Source organism: Asparagus officinalis, chromosome 1 (assembly GCF_001876935.1).
Source record: "Asparagus officinalis chromosome 1, Aspof.V1, whole genome shotgun sequence".
NCBI classification, from domain to species: Eukaryota; Viridiplantae; Streptophyta; class Magnoliopsida; order Asparagales; family Asparagaceae; genus Asparagus; species Asparagus officinalis.
Genome location: NC_033794.1, coordinates 114602888 through 114621876, shown reverse-complemented (window position 1 = coordinate 114621876; position 18989 = coordinate 114602888). Strand labels below are relative to the sequence as shown.

Genomic DNA, 18989 nt, shown 5'->3' with positions numbered 1-18989 from the left:
TGTGTACCCATTTGAGCATAACGCAAAAAAAAAGGAATTATCGTGCATTTGATTTAAGCATTTATTTAGATCTGTATCATATTCGAACTGAAAAATGAGCTTCAATTTGACCAGAATCTTGATCTTCGTGAAAGAATTTTTGAATTTGGTATTTTGGTAGCTAGAATTGTGAGAAATGACAGACTTTTATTTCTTTATATTAAAAAGAAATGACAGATTTCTTAATTAAAAGGTACTAACCTTATGTTTTCTTCTATATAGCCAGTTGTTGAGAATTGGAATTGTTAAAGAAATTTGATTTAGGTGACTAGGGCCTGTTGCATTCATTGTATTGACAATCTTTGCCTAAGAAAGGCTGTATCATATGAATTATGCTGTGGAGCTGGATTGCATGTAGGCCATCCTCTTGGATATACCGCCACCGACATTCTATCAAGATTTAAACGAATGAGGGGCTTCAATGTTTTTATGCTATCGAGGTTTCTTTACTACTTTTACAACACATTTATGCTGTTAGCTTTTCCCCTTGTTGTGTAACACCTTGCGTGCAGACAGGGACTCATCCAAAGGTTACAACAGCTTGAAATATTGGACGGTTCCGATTTCAGGTATTTCAAAGCTCATTTGTGATTCTTGATCACGTGAAGGATATTTCTATGGTCACATATACATTATTATTCAAATGATGGAAATAAACTTGAGATTCTTATGATTATGTATCCTTCTTATATAAGAATGCAATTGCCTCTCAAGAGATCCTCAACACCTTTTAAAATTTTCAAACATTTTCAAACAAAATATTTCATATATCCATTTCTATTTTTGGCATTTGGACAATGCAACTGAGAAGTATTGACAAAAGATTATGTGCAAAAGCCTTATCACTGGATAGTTTAGTCATGACATCTGAACTTTCTGCAATGCGAATTGGCAATGCTGTTACAGTAATTATTAGATAACAACAAGACTGAAACCATGCTAATATGTTCATTTGTCTTATTTTAAGTGGTGCTTTAGCAATATAACCATGTTGAATTTTTTTGGTCTCACAAAGACTCCTGTTGGCACTCATTTCTTTTGTTGAGCTGCTGTCTGTCTCTATTGTCATGCTATGTTAGCCTCAGTATTTGCTTATTGATTATCTTCAGCATATTTGTAATACTCTATATGCTTGATAACTTTTCTTTTCAGCTTAAACCACTAGGTTTCTCGTATAATTGGGATCGTGATATATCGACCACTGAACCACACTATTATAAGTGGACACAGTGGATATTTCTTCCGCTACTGAAGAAAGGACTTGCATACCAGGTGAGTATTTACCAATAGAATGTTTAATTATCTTTATGCATGTTTTGTAAGCTATGATTACTCTTCTTCACTATTACATCTAAATTATAATAGGTTGGTTGTTCTTAATTCTAATAATCAGGCTGAAGTGCCTGTTAATTGGTGCCCTGCTCTTAGTACTGTTTTGGCTAATGAGGAGGTAGTGAATGGTGTTAGCGAACGCGGGGGTCATCCTGTTATAAGAAAGGCACGTATAGTTTAATGGTTCCATGATTTTTTTTTCTTTTTCATAGATTATGCATTTAAACAATTATAATCGTCTTTGTTGAAGCAGCCAATGCGTCAGTGGATGTTAAAGATAACCGCTTATGCTGATCGTCTTCTTGGAGATTTGGACGGTCTTGACTGGCCAGAAAGTATTAAAGAAATGCAACGAAACTGGATTGGCCGGTCTGAAGGCGCTGAACTTGAGTTTTCTGTAGTTGATTTGCTCGGACATGAAGAAGGCGTAAAGCTCTCTGTTTACACAACCAGACCAGACACTATCTTTGGTGAAACGTATATAAAATGCAAATTTTCTTCATTTTTTAGAGGATTAAATAGTTCTTTACTTTTCAATCACATTGTATGTTCATCGACATTATTTTCTTGCTCTTTTCTTCAGATATCTTGTTGTGGCTCCTGAGCATTACTTGCTGTCATCAATTGTATCCGATGGCCAACAGAAGGAAGTATGTTTATTTGATTCTGTTGTATTTTGCCTCGGCGCCGTTTAACGTTGGTCAGATTATAAAGTAGATTATAATGAATGCAGGTAGAGGAATATAGGGAAGTTGCAGCAAGAAAAAGTGAGCTTGAGAGAACTGATCTTCAAAAAGAAAAAAAAAAACTGGAGTATTTAGTGGTTGCTAAGAATCCAGCTACTGGAGAGGTCATTCCAATATGGGTAGCAGATTATGTTTTAGGAAGGTTTATTTGGAATTACTCTATATAGTTTCTAGAAATTTACATTTGACTGATCATATATAATTCTCTTGTTGTGGTAGTTTCAATGGTAATTAAATACTTCATATTTAGATATCTTTATTTAGCAGAAGATTACTCTTCCATGGTGCTGATGATCCTTGGGATTTATGGCGGATACTGCTTTCATTAACCTGCAAAGATACATATATCCCAGACTGATATATTAGTCAAAAATTGAAGACAAAAGGATATATATATATACAAATATCCCAGATTGATATATTAGTCAAAAATTAAAGACAAAAGGATAAATATATATACATATATCCCAGACTGATATATTAGTCAAAAATTGAAGACAAAAGGATATATATATATACAAATATCCCAGATTGATATATTAGTCAAAAATTAAAGACAAAAGGATAAATATATATACATATATCCCAGACTGATATATTAGTCAAAAATTGAAGACAAAAGGATATATATATATACAAATATCCCAGATTGATATATTAGTCAAAAATTAAAGACAAAAGGATAAATATATATACATATATCCCAGACTGATATATTAGTCAAAAATTGAAGACAAAAGGATATATATATATACAAATATCCCAGATTGATATATTAGTCAAAAATTAAAGACAAAAGGATAAATATATATACATATATCCCAGACTGATATATTAGTCAAAAATTGAAGACAAAAGGATAATCCCTCCTTCTGTTTACATTATGTTTTTCAACCCAAGCCCAACTTCCAGTTCAGGCCTTATAGGCCAAACTAGTTCTGAAAGGAGTTATACTCCACCTCAGTCCAGTTCATGGCGTACTATTTCGAAAAAACATAATTCTTCGCATCCATCTCAAGCCTTTTATAAAGGCATAAATGATCTTATTACACAGGAACAAACTCCTGAACCATTTACTTCTATAGTAAAGCAAGAGACAGAATGGGTTGAAAAACCTCAGTCTGATATTGTTCTGTATCTAGAACAAGAGGATGTTCCCTTGATGAATGATCCAGAAAAATTAAGGCAGAGATATCTGTCAGGATCTTGTGCGAAACAAAAAGATAAACAGAAAGTAAACAGAAAGATAAACAGAAAGTAAACAGAAAGAGGAGGCTTAAGCCCAACTTCCAGTTCAGGCCTTATAGGCCAAACTAGTTCTGAAAGGAGTTATACTCCACCTCAGCCCAGTTTATGGCGTACTATTTCAAAAAAACAAAATTCTTCGCATCCATCTCAAGTCTTTTATAAAGGCATAAATGATCTTATTACACAGAAACAAACTCCCGAACCCATTACTTCTATAGTAAAGCAAGAGACAGAATGAGTTAAAAAACCTCAGTCTGATATTATTTTGTATCTAGAACAAGAGGATGTTCCCTTGATGAATGATCCAGAAAAATTAAGGCAGAGATATCTGCAGGATACATATTATCCAACTTTATCTTTAAAACCAAGAGCATGGATGAAGACTCTATTGATGCAAAAGGGCATGAAAATTACGTATTTTTGGATAACAGATAATCATAATGTCCCTCCAAGCTTCAGTAAATGTATTATTCAGAAAGTTATACTTCCTAGAAATTTGGCACTAAATCCTAATCAGGAGCTGCCACTTGTCAGAGTTCAAAATACAAAAGAAGTTTATAACTTCAATTATCGGGACTATAAACAGGCCTTTAATGAGATATTCTTATATCAGAATCCCAAACAGAAGCACACTTGGTTTATAAAAATTTGTCCTGAAGCTCTTCAAAAGGACGTTCCTACTTGGTTCTATAAATGGTGGGAAATATATGGTATTAAAATTGGTATTATTCTAGAACCTTTAATGAAGTTATACTCTTCTTGGGTAGATTCACATCCTATTCTTGCACGAATGGACGAAATTATAGATGGCATGTGTTTAATACACTTCTTTGCTGAAGTTGAGATCCCATGGATCTGGAATTGGTCTATTATTTGCAACTGGACCCCTTCTCATATGCCCGTTCTGAGAAGAAAATATTACTACAGATGGTGGAACTGAATGTACCTTGATACTAAGGTGAAACAACTTGAAGAAATTATACAGAAAAATACTTCTGTTCTAGAGTCTCTTATGACTCAAGAAATTAAAAAGAATAATCCAATGATGAAAGTTGCTAAAATGATGCGACGAAAATATCCTCAAAGCTCTGAATCAGAAATTAAGCAAAAGTGTTTAGAACATTTCAAAAGACAATTCTTTGAAGTTTTTGACACAAGTGAGACTCATAGTCATACTTCATCCATGGAAGAAGATACTCCATTACCCGACGCACAAGATCTTGATGAGATTTGGGCCGAAATCTTTGACCAAAATATATCAGACCTTAAAGGAAAAAGCTCAGCTTCCTAAGTAGATAAAAATTCTAGATTGAGCCTCGGGGAGCCGTCTAGAATCTACTTTTTATAAAGCCACTTTATAAAACAGGCTTTAAAGCAGATGCTATTACTATTTTTAAAGCCGTCTAGAATCTTCGGTATTTTGTCCTTAACTCTTTCGTACGACCTTCGATTAAGCTGATTCAAGATGAGTTGGAAAGCTGACGAAGAGACCTACAACTTTTATGTTTTGAGATTTTTCAGATTCAAATCGCAGCATAGGCAAAACTTTACTTCTTTGCGCGGGTCGGAACTGTAGCGCGGGTCGGACTGTAGAGCGGGTCGGATTTGAGCGTCCCGGAGTTACTATAGTGGTCTTAACTCACTCATCCGACCTCGGAATGAGGTGATTCAAGATGTGTTAGAAAGATGACGAAGAGACCTACAACTTTTATGTTTTGAATTTTTTCAGATTCAAATCGTAGCATGGTCTAAATGCCTCTTCATTTTGCGGTCCACTTTGAGGTGTACGACACTTTCTGACTTCTCCGAACTTGTATTGCGTATTTCGTCATTCCGGTGACTTGTACACTCTAATGACTCACTTTGTATATTCGTTAGATTTCACGGAGCCAGATAATCCTTCCTGACTTGGATGATGACGCTTATCGTCTGCATTTCATCCCGAGCTGTGTGTAGGAACCTATAGGCATTTTTATACGCCTACAGTTGGAAGCAGTTTGCTACATGTGGTTCCTATTACATTACAACATCGTTAAAGTTATAAAATAATAAATATGCATGTTAAATCCATTCAGATGAATTTAAGATTGGTTAGAAACACAAAAGAAGATAATAGTGTGAATAAATTAAAAAAAATTGTAACTAAATAAACATCACTTGAATACTTATCGTATCCCTTCCCATCTAATTAATAAAATTAAACAGATCAGATATTGACATTAAATTTAGAAGGCATTTTGGATTCCCTTGATTTTTCGGACTTCGACGTATGTGTTGAATGTATCAAAGGAAAACAGACCAAAGTGAAAAGATTAGGTGCCAACAGATCTTCGGATGTCGTAGAATTGATACATATGGATATTTGTGGGCCATTCCCTACGGAATCCTGGAATGGTCAACAATATTTTTTATCATTCATAGACAATTACTCACGTTATGGGCACCTATATCTTATTCATGAAAAATCTGAGTCTCTGGATCAGATATTGACATTAAATTTAGAAAAAACAAAAAAAGGAAAATAAAAGAAAGAGATTTGTTTAAAAGTTGCAGTGTTTTTCTACTGTAATTACAACAACAATACTTTCCCCAAAATCTTGTTAGAACTTTCTCTTCTCAAATGGTGATTGTGATTTAGGGTTATGGTTCCAGTCATCTTAACCCTAATGCCTCATCGGGTTATGGTTCTAGTCATCTTAACCCTAATGCCTCATTTGGTATGTTGGAATCGAATGAAGTTAGAATGGAATGAAGAAAGGAATGTAATGGAATTAATATGGAAATGGAATGTTCATTTCCATTCTCACGTTTGGGTGCAATTAAGAGAATAAAGTGGAAATGGACATTTTAGAGTTTTGTATATTATTGATTCCTGTTTAAGTGGAATGCTTAAGTGGGAATGAGAGGGGAAGTGGGAATGAGCATTCTAGCTTCCAAAATGAGGTCATATTTGGTATGAAGGAATGAAAAGTGGGAATTGTCATTTTATTCCTACTCATTCCCGCATACCAAATGAGGCGTAAATAACAATCGCCATTTGAGAAGAGGAAACTCTAGTTGAAGGAGATTTTGGAAAGTGTTGTTACTATAGTAGAGGAATAACCGCGACTTTTAAACAAGCATATTTTTTTTCCTATCTTTTTTTAATTTGTTATGAATTGTTTAATTTCATTAACTAGATTTGAAAGGATAGGATAAGGATTGAGGGGTACTTATTTAGTTTTGATTCTTTTATCGATTCACTCTATTATCTTATTCGTGTTTATAACTGATCTTAACTTCATCTGAATGGATTAAATGACATGTTTATTATTTTTTAAACTTCAACTAATGAGAAGTTTATCTTTATACTTTTATTATTGTACGTAGATTTCCATTATGTTTTCATTTGAAGCATCTGTGACTAAGAACATTATGTTCACGAAATTCTGAGCTCCTTTTATTATCTTTTTGTTATCCAATTATCATTTTCTAACTTCAAGAATAAACTCCCTCCCCTTCTCTTCAATCACCAGAAGATCGCTTTTCTATAGGTTTATTAAGTTTTGCTCTTTTGAATTAGATGTATCATATGTATCTGAAGACACTTGTAATCTTCCCATTTATTCCCCTACATTTCAGGCTTTTCTGCTGTTCTTATATGTATCTGAAGACACTTGTAATCTTCCCATTTATTCCCCTACATTTCAGGCTTTTCTGCTGTTCTTATGTCATATAGTAACAGTAATACTTCTTTCATGCTCATCACTTCTTTTTTTAAGTTGCAAAATCCTTCTTTATTTTATTGATCAAAGGAATAAAGAGGAGACCAAAATTGTTTTACATGCAAATATTGTGTTACATTGAGGTAACAATAAAATTTGATACCTAATTTGTACATTAATTTCTCATGAGTTTTAGTGGAAGAAGCATCCAAAATCAATCATGGAGGAATTTGTTTTGCTACTATCCCCTTATGCTCCTCACATGGCAGAGGAGCTTTGGTTTCGACTGGGACATTCGAGATCATTGGCATATGAAAACTTTCCAGAGGTATGTTTTTGTTATCATTCTTTTTATAGGGAGAATTTATTTCTTTTGATGTGGTCCTTTTGTCTGGTTCTCCTAATATTTGAACTTTTTATCAGTCATTTGTTTATTAGTTTTTAATAAAGGGTTGGAGATTTTGTTTAACTGCAGTCTTGCTACTTAGTTTTCATTATTAGTTTATCTGATGTTATTTAAATTTAATCCATTCTCTGGATTCCTTCATTCACAATGTGAACTGAAGGTAACTATGGGATAAAGTAGGTAGTAATAATATTATTGATGTTCACCTATGAATAATACTTCATCGCAAGGAAGATTGTAGTTTTGTCAGTGAAGAACTAGCAGCGAGCAGCGTGCATTTTATATCAGAACACACACATACTTGAAAAGAAAAAGAAACATGGCACAAGAGTGAGTTGTGTGAAAGCTCAAATCATGGTTTGCCGTCAATAGGTGACAGCCAAATGTAAGTTGTAATGACAATATCTATAATTTGATTTAAGGACCATATTTCCTATTTTTAAACAACGGGACAAAACTATGATTAATCTACTTAATGGATTGGAGGATATTTGTTCCTTGTTTGGAAGCTTGGATGCGACCTTTCACATAGCTAATGTTGAAGGATTCTTCCAGAATTGAATCAATTTGGATGATTATCTTTCGTTTGGTGGAATCTTTTATATCCAACATGGATTTGTTGGCATGCAATACCATGGGTCCATGACCAATTACTTCTTCACTTTATAGGAACTTGCCTTCTATCTCTGCTACAGTTTCATGGGCTTAATAATTTCATTTGCAGATTCTTCAATGGGGTGTTTTGTTGAATGTGACAGTTGATTGACTTAGCACAATAACTTAGCACAACAATGAAGCCATGACCCATTGGGTGTTCTTTGTGTTTTTTTTGGGTATTAATCTGTTAAATCTTTAAGATTTTGAAAGTAGTCCCTCAAATAATTGAAATTGCTATCAGGTCCCCAAATTTTAACTTGTTTTAAAATTAGTCCCTCCAATCACTGAAATTGCTATTAGGCCTCCCAATTCTCATAAGTTTTAAATTAATCCCTCCGATTGCTACTCTCTTAGTTGGAGGTACAAATATGAAACAGCTTATGAGATTTTTGTTTTGTTTCTTTTTTGTTTGTGTGTGTGTGGGGGTGGGGGTGGGGTGGGGGAGGCATGGGTTGCGGTCGTGGGGTCTAATAACAAGTTTGCAATAAATTAAAAATTGAGGGACATAATAACTAATGATTTGAAGGAATAATTTCAAAATAATAAAGATTTAAGGGACTAATATCCATAAAAACCCATTACTATCTTATAAAGGACCATCTTCTCAATTATGTTGGCAAGTAGCATTTCCTTTTTCAGTTATTCCATTCAAGTTCACCTAAGCCTATCTCTACTTCCTTGCTCATTTTTAGAAGCTTACATTTAAACTATTCTTGATTAATTATTGTTGCGCATAAATGATATTTGATGTAACAGTGTTGTGACGTATCAAACATTCCTCAGGATCTACTTAGTTTTACATCAACTGTCAGCTGCCTAATACAACTCTCCTCCATCTCACCTTTGGATAGACAACGGAAAAAAAAACATAAAGAATAGTATTAACAGGCTAAGTTGAGGGACCTGAAAGGATTTCACAAATTGTTGTAGCAGTTTAGGGTCTTAACAACTGTTGAAAAGTTTTTTTTCGTAGTTATCTATTCTCCATTCTAGAGATGTGGATTTGAGAATGAAAGTTGATATTTAATTCATTTCTGAGGGAAAGTTTAGGTTGTATTATGTATTTTATTCTTCAGTTACTAACTACGCAATGGAGGAGTATGGTCCTTTTTCTTCCAGTAATACACTTGTTATAAGTATATGTTTTGCCCTTTTGTCCTACCCTGTGAATACTGGCCAAATCCCACTAAGAGTTTATAGAAGAAGAAAAAGGGGGAAAAAAAAGAAAATTCTATCATCCTTTGCACTTTTATTCGACTTAATCTCATGCTACTACTAATTTGGTTCAGGCGAAAAGCGAGTACTTGAAAGATTCAAACATAGTATTGCCTGTTCAGATCAACGGTAAGACAAGAGGGACGGTTTTGGTTGATGAAGCTTCTTCTGAGGATGATGCTTTCAAATTAGCTTCTCAAGATGAAAAACTCTCCAAGTATTTGATTGGAAAAACAATACAAAAAAGAATTTATGTCCCCGGGAGCATCTTGAAGTGATCTTTGATCAGCAGAAGGTGCGAACATGATACATATGAATGCTCTTTCATAGATTATTTCTTGTACTGTGTATTAACATAATGAGAGGTCATAATCATTGTTTTTCGAGATGTAACATAAGAGGAACTGCTGTGTGTATGATTATTATATTCTTCCAATTTAATTGAAATAAATCTTTCTTTCTGATATATATCATGTACATTATTGAGGCCACGTATGATGTAGCAAAGACTTTCTTCCAATTTCCTTCTATGCGATAATATATTATTCGTGATTCACGCTTTCTTTACAAAAAGATCCGCATAATCATGTGAAATGAAGATTTTTTTTTTTTTTTTTTGCTGTAATCCCTGGTTTAATTTTTAAGGGACCTATAGATTTCCAACAAAACACCCCTAAATCTACCCACGTCAAGCTTAACCTTCTGCTTATTAAGAAATATAGACCACAGCTGATTCCAGCCTTGTCTGTGAATTGACAAAGGATCTTTAAACACTGCATGATCCCTTGGATACTCCTCTATCAGAGAACTCTCCTCCTCTTTTATCTCATACTCCACATAATTAAGGCCCATACCGAACGCGGGCTGGCCGAAATCATGCCAGCAAGCCCATTTAAGCCCACCCCAAGGAATTATCTGAATCAAGCTCGCATTCGTCGGCAAAAAGACCATATTGCCCAGCCCAGCTCCATGCACTCCCATCATCACATCACAGGAGTTCACAATTTTCGCGAATTTAGCAAGGTCTCTCGTTTCTTCGGGCCCAGCAGTGACAACCTTAAAGCCTGTGGATCGGGCCATCGACACAATTTCTTTCGCATTCATCAGCGATCGCGACCCTTTCCGTAGTATCATTAGTAGCCTCGGCTTCCTCTTCGAATTTTTCGGCATCACTTTCGTAGACTCTCTGTTCAGAGAGAAGGAAGATCTCAAGAATTGCTTGAAGTCGAGCATGGAATAATTATTTGGGGTCAAGGACGGATCGATTCCGAGCACCTTGTGGCTTAGCAGGCCTAGTTGGGCCTTCGAAAAGCAGTGGACTGAGGCCTCCCGGTCCATGTCGATTACTTCGTATTTGGAAAGCTGGCCGAGTATGGGCCGGTACCTGGCGATCCAATCGGAATTGAAGTCGGTCACCAGGAACTGGACCTCCCCTTGGAAGTGGCGGGAAGTTGTGAATAAGGGGACTATTACATCAGTGAAGTCATGGAAGAAGTTTCCAAGGAATCCTCCCGTGGAGAATATGACTGCCGGCACGGTGTGCTTCACTGAGCAAGAGGGGGCTTGATCGGGATCGGGCGGTGGAGATATCGAGACTTCTTTGATATTTTGCATGACTGGTCGCTCCCATTTTCGGGCGTACGGTCGAATCCTGACCGTTGAATTTTGTGATGGTGGCAGGGATACTAAGATGATGTTTGAGGTTTTGGGGAGGATTCTGATGTCACCTTGAATTTTGTGATGGTGGCAGGGATACTAAGATGATGTTTGAGGTTTTGGGGAGGATTCTGATGTCACCAAGGAGAGAGCATGTGTCCGATGGATACTAAGATGATGTTTGAGGTTTTGGGGAGGATTCTGATGTCACCAAGGAGAGAGCATGTGTCCGATCTTGGTTGTGAGAAGTCACACACTAGTTTGCTCTCTTGGACTGCATTGTTACCCGAAGTGGTAGTGGAAGAAAATTAGCCGAAAGTATATATGCACCAAGATAAATTCATTATTAACAAAATATATTATTAGAACTCATATTCTATTCAATATATAGGCGCCAACCTTCAATTGCGTGATTTTGCTCTGGCCGCTCACTTGAGTCAATGGTCATATCCTCCTGTTTATTACCTGCTAAAAAAGAAAAAATAAAATAAAATAAAATAAAATAAAGGTGTTAATCAATATCGTAATGCTATATAAAATCGAATGCGTCGAATCTCCCTTACTGGGATGAATGCTTATAAGTATATTATGTATATTATATAATACACTCACCTACTATTATCTTGTTTTCATCCTGATTTTCTTTCAAATCTTGAGTTTTATTCACGTTGGAAGCCACTTCTATTTTCTCATTTTCTATGCTATGTACATCGCTAGAATTAAAGGAGCTAACTGAATAGATTTGCTCTTGTTTCTCATCGTTTGAGATATTAGCCACTTCTGCCTCTTTATTATCTACAAAATTTTGCATATAATGAGTTAATTGCTAGCATATTAGAAAATTAAATCATAATAAGTCTAAAAATTAGATTAAAAAAAATACTTACTCTCGATAGCAAGAGGTTGATTTGTCATCTCAATATCAACAATCAACCTATTTACATCTTGCTTTTTATTTTGATCAAGTGGCATCTTATTAATGACAACTTCTGCATCAAATACCACAGAGAAGTAGAGTGAGACTTTTTAAATTAAATTCAATTTAACCTTTTCTCATACTCATTAATTAGTTTGTGGCTGTGTATGTTTTGCACAAACCTGCATTTGATTTGTTTACATTAGGCTGTTCATTTGAAGGAAGGGCTAATTTTATCAATTCGTTATCGATGCCTGCAAAATAATAATCACGGGTTAGTACGTACTTCTACTAATTTTCTATAAATAAGAGTAAATGCATTATGAAATTACCAATAATTGAATCATTCCTCTCTTGCACAACCCTCAATTGAAGAGATTGAGTTGTTGAATTGGCACCTGCAATATTGGGAGCGTGAGAGTTTTTTTATCAGCTATTATAGCTAGATACATCTCAATAGAAATAAATAAACATAATAAGCAATACTCTAGACATATTTGCATTGAAAAGGTTAATATGAATGAGTAAGATGAATTATATGGTCTTGTAACATGAAAACTTCAAAAGGTGCTTTTTTTAGTAACAATGAAATTCAACACCACCAATTAAAAAAACCTTTTTTAAAAAAAAACATCATTTTCGGATTTGAAATTAGTGTAAAGTGCTGAAATTCAAAACCATTAATAACTCACAAAGAAGAGAGGTAGGACTGAAGGCTGGTCTGATCACAGATACAACAAGCACTAAAGGGACTATCAAGCATCCAACCAATGCAAAACATCCAAGCTTCTCTGCCCTCATTTCCTCTCTCTCTCTCTCTCTCTTTCTGTGCGCCCGTTTGAGAGGCAACTGCTTGCCTATATAAGACTAGGTATTTTCGATATTAATCCCTTAAATCTTTCATATTCTAAATTAGTCCCTCAAATAAATAATTGAAATCAAATCTTAAGGTATTTTGAAATTAATCCCTCAAATCATAAAATTGCTATTAGGTCCCTTAATTCTTCAGTTATTTCCAAATTTGTCCCTTCAATAAAGAATATGAATAGCAATTAGAGGGACTAATTTGAAACAACTTTTGAGAATTGGGCAACACGATAGTTCACAACAATAGATTTTACTTGTTAATCCCTCCAATCGCTAGTTCTCCTCTTGATTAGAAGGACCAACTTGAAAACAACTTAAGAAATGGGGGACCTAATTGTAATTTTAATGTTTTTGAGGGACTGATTCAAAAATAGCTTAAGATTTGAGGTACTTGATAGGATTTTCAATGATTTGAGGGATTAATTTCGAAATATTAAAGATCTAATTCACAGCATGAGATCTGAAGAGTATCTTTAGAATTACCCGCTTAGTATTTCTAGAAATTTTTATATGAATTCTTTTTTTTGAAGATTATAAACAGAGTGAGGGACCCTATTCATGATATATATTATATAAAAAGGTTTAAGGTAAATATTTACATGAACAATCCAAAAGAACTGGAAGAGAGTAAGAACCAGAGGAAATGTAAACATCCGGAAGCGGATCTTGCATTTTTGTATGAATTTAGACCTCTAATATCCAAACAGAGCTGTCTCTTCCTTATTTGTACCCATGCACTATAGAGGATGTATGTTCAACAACTATAAGAGTAAATGTACAAGCTGAAATATGAGGGAACCGTTACTTGACATAAATGTGACGGACGCATGCAATAGGGAAATAACTCTATTTTGATACAATGGGGTTAAAACTGCTAGCAAAACCCCATTATTATAAGGGTGTATATGCAATTAGTCCTAGAAATAATATTAGACTGGATCATGTGCTGTACTGGCTTAGGTTTAATTTGATGCACGTGTTTTATGCACTGTGCTAGAGTTGAAATTCTTTGTTCTTATTCGTGATATATATGATATAATGTTGTTATGTTATTGGTTATACAATAATGTTATGGTCTTTGTTGTACAAGTGAAAGTCTTGCTCCTCATTGGATGGCTGGTTTCTTTATTAGTTCAGAAGCTTCACCAGTGAGATTTGGAATTTGCTTTAGACACTTCACCTTGCATTTGACCAAATCACATTAAATTTGGGTTGACTTAAGGTTACAATAAGGAAGTGACTTGGGCAAACAAAAGATCAATTTCAAAGTAGCATGAATCTACTCCATCTATTGTTTTCATTTTCAAAATTTTAGTTCTCATCTTGCAGAATATTTTTAACTTAAATTTTAAATTAAACGAGTCTATAAGAATTCAGAGTTCATGTGCAACACATGTTTTTAGGATCTAAGAACCATGCATATATGTACAATAGGCAAATAAGTCAATTGAAACATTTATCAATGAAGGGCCAAAACTAACATTAATTAGGCTAGAGGAAAAAGTCCTTTAATTTTGATTAAACTTTTGCTTTTGCATCTAAGTACATCATACAATGACTAGTTAAATAAAGTTTGAAATGTGACTCATAATTGAAGTCCCTGCATGATTCCTTGGATCTCCTAAACTTCTAGTATGTGAAGTATTAAGATCTTATTCTGACACCATACAAATGTTTATAACTAGCATTAGTGTCCCTGCATAGTATACAAAAAATCTTGGAGGTAAATCTCAGATAGTCCAAAGTTAATAAACTAAGCACTAAAGAGTTCTGTTTGTTATGGGGTTGAATGACTTGTACTTTAGTTAAAGGAGGTATTGACTCTCATCAGTCTCTCAAGCTAACTTGTCGCATCATTTTAAAGAAGCTAACTCTGATTAGTCTCCCTTAACTTTTTGACGAAAAAAGTCTTCAATACCTACTTTCTAGAGATGATGTAGGAATCTTCTTCTCCTTGAGAGGTTGATCTTTAGGTTGATTCCTTGAATGCTATGAGAAGCTTGTGTAAACAACATTTTTTGACTATACTTACCTGCAACTGAGACATTGCGAATCACTTGCTACGTTTAGTTTCATTGTAACTAATAAATATAGTCGTAATTACAGTTATAGAAGTGTCATAAATACAACAAATTACACAGATTTTTATATCATCATAGTTTTAGTTTTTTTTATATATATAAACGAGGTTTAAGTTGCAACTCCAATTACAAAAAAGTCCCAAATAAAATTCCAAAAAGCTTGATACCCCAAAACAAGTAAGAGCAACTATGGAAAATGACAATGTAACCATGACTACAGCTCTTATTAAGATTGGAGTCCATAGTTGGATAAGGCTCAGTTGTTAATTCTCTTCATCTATACAGATACATTTTTTGTTAAACTTACACCTCTCGATTCATTTATTAGCACTTATCATTCTTGGAACTGATATTTTGAGAAAGATAAATTACACAAAGGTTAAGTCTTCCACATGAATTGAGGGATGATAAACACTATTGCACAAGGCATATAGATGAGAAAGTTATCCGCAATTTACCCTTTAGATAATATATTAGACATAGTTAGTTTTTCTTATAACATTCTTTGTAGTACGGAGCCGAATACTTGGTATAAGCTTAAGATGAAGTCAATAGCGAGGGATTGATTAATTGCAAGGGTATGAGAGTTAGCTTCTCACTTCATTAAAGGATGGGCGGAGTTTTCTTTCAAATACCATGCATGTGATGTTGTGTAGGCTATCCATTAATTGTTAGGTTGCTTTTAATTTTCTTCTGATTTATATTTGGTGTCAGATTGAGACTGAGAAATTTAGGAGGAATATTTTCATGTGAAAATTCATGGTATGCATAAGGGACTTCTTTCACGTTTGAAAAGAAAAACTTAATGTCTAAGACTAGGTTAAGTTCCCAACTCCAATGATAGAGCCCCTTCTAATATTTGTAGATTTCATAATTCAAATATTTGTTTTTATATCTCGTATTACTGTGCCCCTCCTCAATTAAAATAATATGTGTATACTATGTTATTATTGCAACTAATGACAAAAACTAACCTTGTGAAATGAGCTCCTTTTCTATGATATGTGTGTGGTGGAAATGAATATTATATTTTTTAAATCAAATTATTTATCAAACAAATAAAATGTTTAAGTTACTTCTCAAAATACTTTCCCAAAAAAAAAGGTTTTAAAATCAGAACTTATCTCTTACTTAGGTAGCCTCCAATGGGAAAACAAAATTGGTCCTAATACTTTCAAGTAGAAAATGATGAGTGAAAGAAGCATAACCACACTTCTTTGCCTTGCCTATCCCACGTTTTCAAAAGAAACAAAATTCTTCTCCATTTTCTATTTTGTGGTGGTAGATCAACATCATATATAAGAAGGGACCAAGAACAGACATAAGAATAAGAATACTTCAAATGGACCACTTTGTGAGAATGAAAATAAATTATAATGTTCCTTTTTTAGCATACCCCTTAGGCTTTTACTTGTTAATCAATAATCTAATAGTTTAATATTTTAAACAAAATGATTCTTGATATGATATAGAGTACAAAAGTACAGGAGTCTGAGAGTCAAAATAGATTTAACCGTTCGGCAAAGTCACATTGACCTTTTCAATTCAATAGTAAATAATTTAAGAAAAAATTAAAGTCACTGCAAGTATGTCTACAAATGTTATATATCTTGAGGAGGAAGTTAGAGGTTAAAATGTGACATGTAATGGTAAATAATAGAAAAATAAAAGCCCCTAGAAAAGGATTTGGATCCTCTCCACTACAAAAAAGTAGTGGAGGGACCACTACTTTTAATCTCAAGCATTGATTATTTAGTAGACGGTTATGATACAATCTAAATCTAACACTTATCATACCCACGTGTATTGCACTCATTTCTAATTTGCACTAAAAGAAAAAATCATAACCATCAACTAGATAATCAATGGCTGTGATAAAGTAGTGGTCCCTCCACTATTTTTTTTGTAGTGGAGAGGATCCGAATCCCTAGAAAAGCATATGCCTAAAAATACTATTGTGCGTATGTTCTTAATTAAAGGTCAAAGATATGGCACACACATATATTTATATACTTATCATGCAGCTTTCTTACGGATCCCTTTCTTACTAGAAATTGTTTGCAACCATTTAGCATTCCTATACCTTTTTTTCCTTTTAAGGAGAAATGCAACCATATACAGATGCCATCATTCAATACTAGAAAATTTATCCCGTCAATGATTAAATATGCATGCAGTTAGTTAAATTACACCCTTAACCACCTACTTGAAGATTGCAAACACAAAAAAATAGAGATAAAAAAAAAGCTCTTCAAACTTCAAAAGAATAATTAACGTATTGAGTTAAATCAGATAAAGAATAACTAGAAATTATCGGGAAAATGAACCTCTTCGTGTCGAGACTTCATCTTCCTCCATGGTTGACAAGCTCCCATATGTTCTAATAGAAAGCTGCAAACTCACTACAAACAAAACATCTATCAACACTCTAAAGAATGATAAGAAAAATTTCCCAAAAAAAAACAAAAAACAAAAAGAGAGACAAAAATACTTACGAATGGAAAATTGGAGAGAATTCGACTTGATCAGAGCAATAAAAATAACGGGAACAATGATACATCCGAATAGAGCAACCAAGCCTAATCTCTGAGTATATGTTTGGCCGAAGCTTTGCTTTGCTTTCATATCTTTTGCCTTAGCTCCCTCCCTCTCCCTCTCTTTATAACTCTCTATATCTTGCTCTCTCTTTCAAAAGTATGAGAGGCTCTTGTTATGTAAGAGCTCAAGCTTCTCTATATGGCCGTCGGACTTGACCCCAAATACACATATTTGAGTCTCAAACAAGGTTCTTGTCCATTTTTTTTTGAAGAAAAAAACAGGACGCAAAGCCCTATTCATGTATATATAAACCAAAAACTAAAGAGTATTTACAAACTATACATAAACTTGGAAGATGCAGAACCAAGGGGAGATATAATCGGTTGGGAGCGCACCTTGTCGTCACCAACCAAACCATATGTACCCCGCTTCTACCCGTCCAATATGAGATGCCCTATAGGCTAGAAAAGTTCTTGTCCGTTTTTGTATGCTACAATTTGAAAAAACGAAAAAAAGATGAGTTTGTTGCAAATCTTTTTGTTCCACAAGTGTGTAGGCGAGCTTGTTTCTGTCATGTGGACATCATTAGGGGTGCACCAACCTAGTCTTTTCTTTCCTTTTATAAGTTAGTGGTGATTAAAGGTATGCAATTAGGTTTAAGTGGGTCGGGCCCAATTTATGTGATATGAACCCAATAGGAATGGATATGTATCTTACAAAAGCATAAAAGATATGGTTATCATGTTTGGTGAGCATAGTTAGCTTAATGTGAAGGTGGGATTGATGAAGCTTTATATAAAAATTGTTAGGGAATGTGTTGAAAAAACTTTAAGTTATGCTAACAAAATAGAGTCAATTATGGAACACGACTCTTTGCTATTCGTGTTGAGCACTGCGGAAGTCAAACAACCAAACCAACGTGTTTCGAGAGACCAAATCAAATGAACGTCGAGAGAAGGCCAAACGAACCAAATCAATGCCACAAACACAAACAACCAATTTTAACGTGGTTCGGCAAGTTGCCTACGTCCACGAGACAAGAAGGGGATAGAGTTTTTCACTAATAGAGAAGAAGAGTACAAACTGAGATTACAAATCACTCAAACTCATCAATTAATCTCACCAATAAATCTCTAATTCTCTCCAAACAAAACTCTAACCAATAGCTCAGAAAATACCTCTTTTCTGTGCTCCAAATATCTCCAATTTTCTTCTCAATTCTCTCTTCCAATTGTTCCATATATATAGAAATCCTAAAATCATAAACATACTAGGAATTCTTAAACAAAAAACAAAACAGATTAGGAATCCTAATAACCTGTTACCAAAACAGATTTGGAATCATGTTACCAAAACAGATTAGGAAACATATTAGGAACCTGCTATCCAACAATTCTTCACCTCGGCGAAGTTTTCCCAAAACTGAGCTGACACCAATACCAACCAAATATCTCACCTGTTGCGTCCAGTACGAAGTGGAACAAATCCATGACAACAGACTCAATCCACAATAAGTTGAGAACCCAAACGAGAATACGAACAAACTTCAAATGTTGGTATCAACTCACAAAACCGGCTGCATTA

The 18989-nt window shown here is 34.4% G+C and overlaps 1 protein-coding gene and 1 pseudogene across 5 annotated transcripts; one reads left to right on the top strand and one right to left on the bottom strand.

The window, feature by feature from the left end:
* On the top strand, positions 468–9798 carry LOC109839829 (annotated as a pseudogene).
* LOC109829083 lies at positions 9659–17973 on the bottom strand. Of its 5 annotated transcripts, none has more exons than XM_020396161.1 (9): positions 17363–17973; positions 17195–17269; positions 12252–12317; positions 12102–12173; positions 11891–11992; positions 11616–11798; positions 11403–11471; positions 11215–11277; positions 9659–11074 (listed from the first exon to the last, which is right to left on the bottom strand). In XM_020396161.1, exons 1-9 carry the CDS (start codon positions 17490–17492, stop codon positions 9981–9983), a joined length of 1854 nt encoding a protein of 617 aa, XP_020251750.1. In that variant the 5' UTR covers positions 17493–17973; the 3' UTR covers positions 9659–9980. The 5 variants fall into 5 exon arrangements, with proteins under 5 accessions (XP_020251750.1, XP_020251751.1, XP_020251752.1 ...); XM_020396162.1 differs by having other exon boundaries at positions 11403–11468; XM_020396163.1 differs by lacking the exon at positions 11616–11798.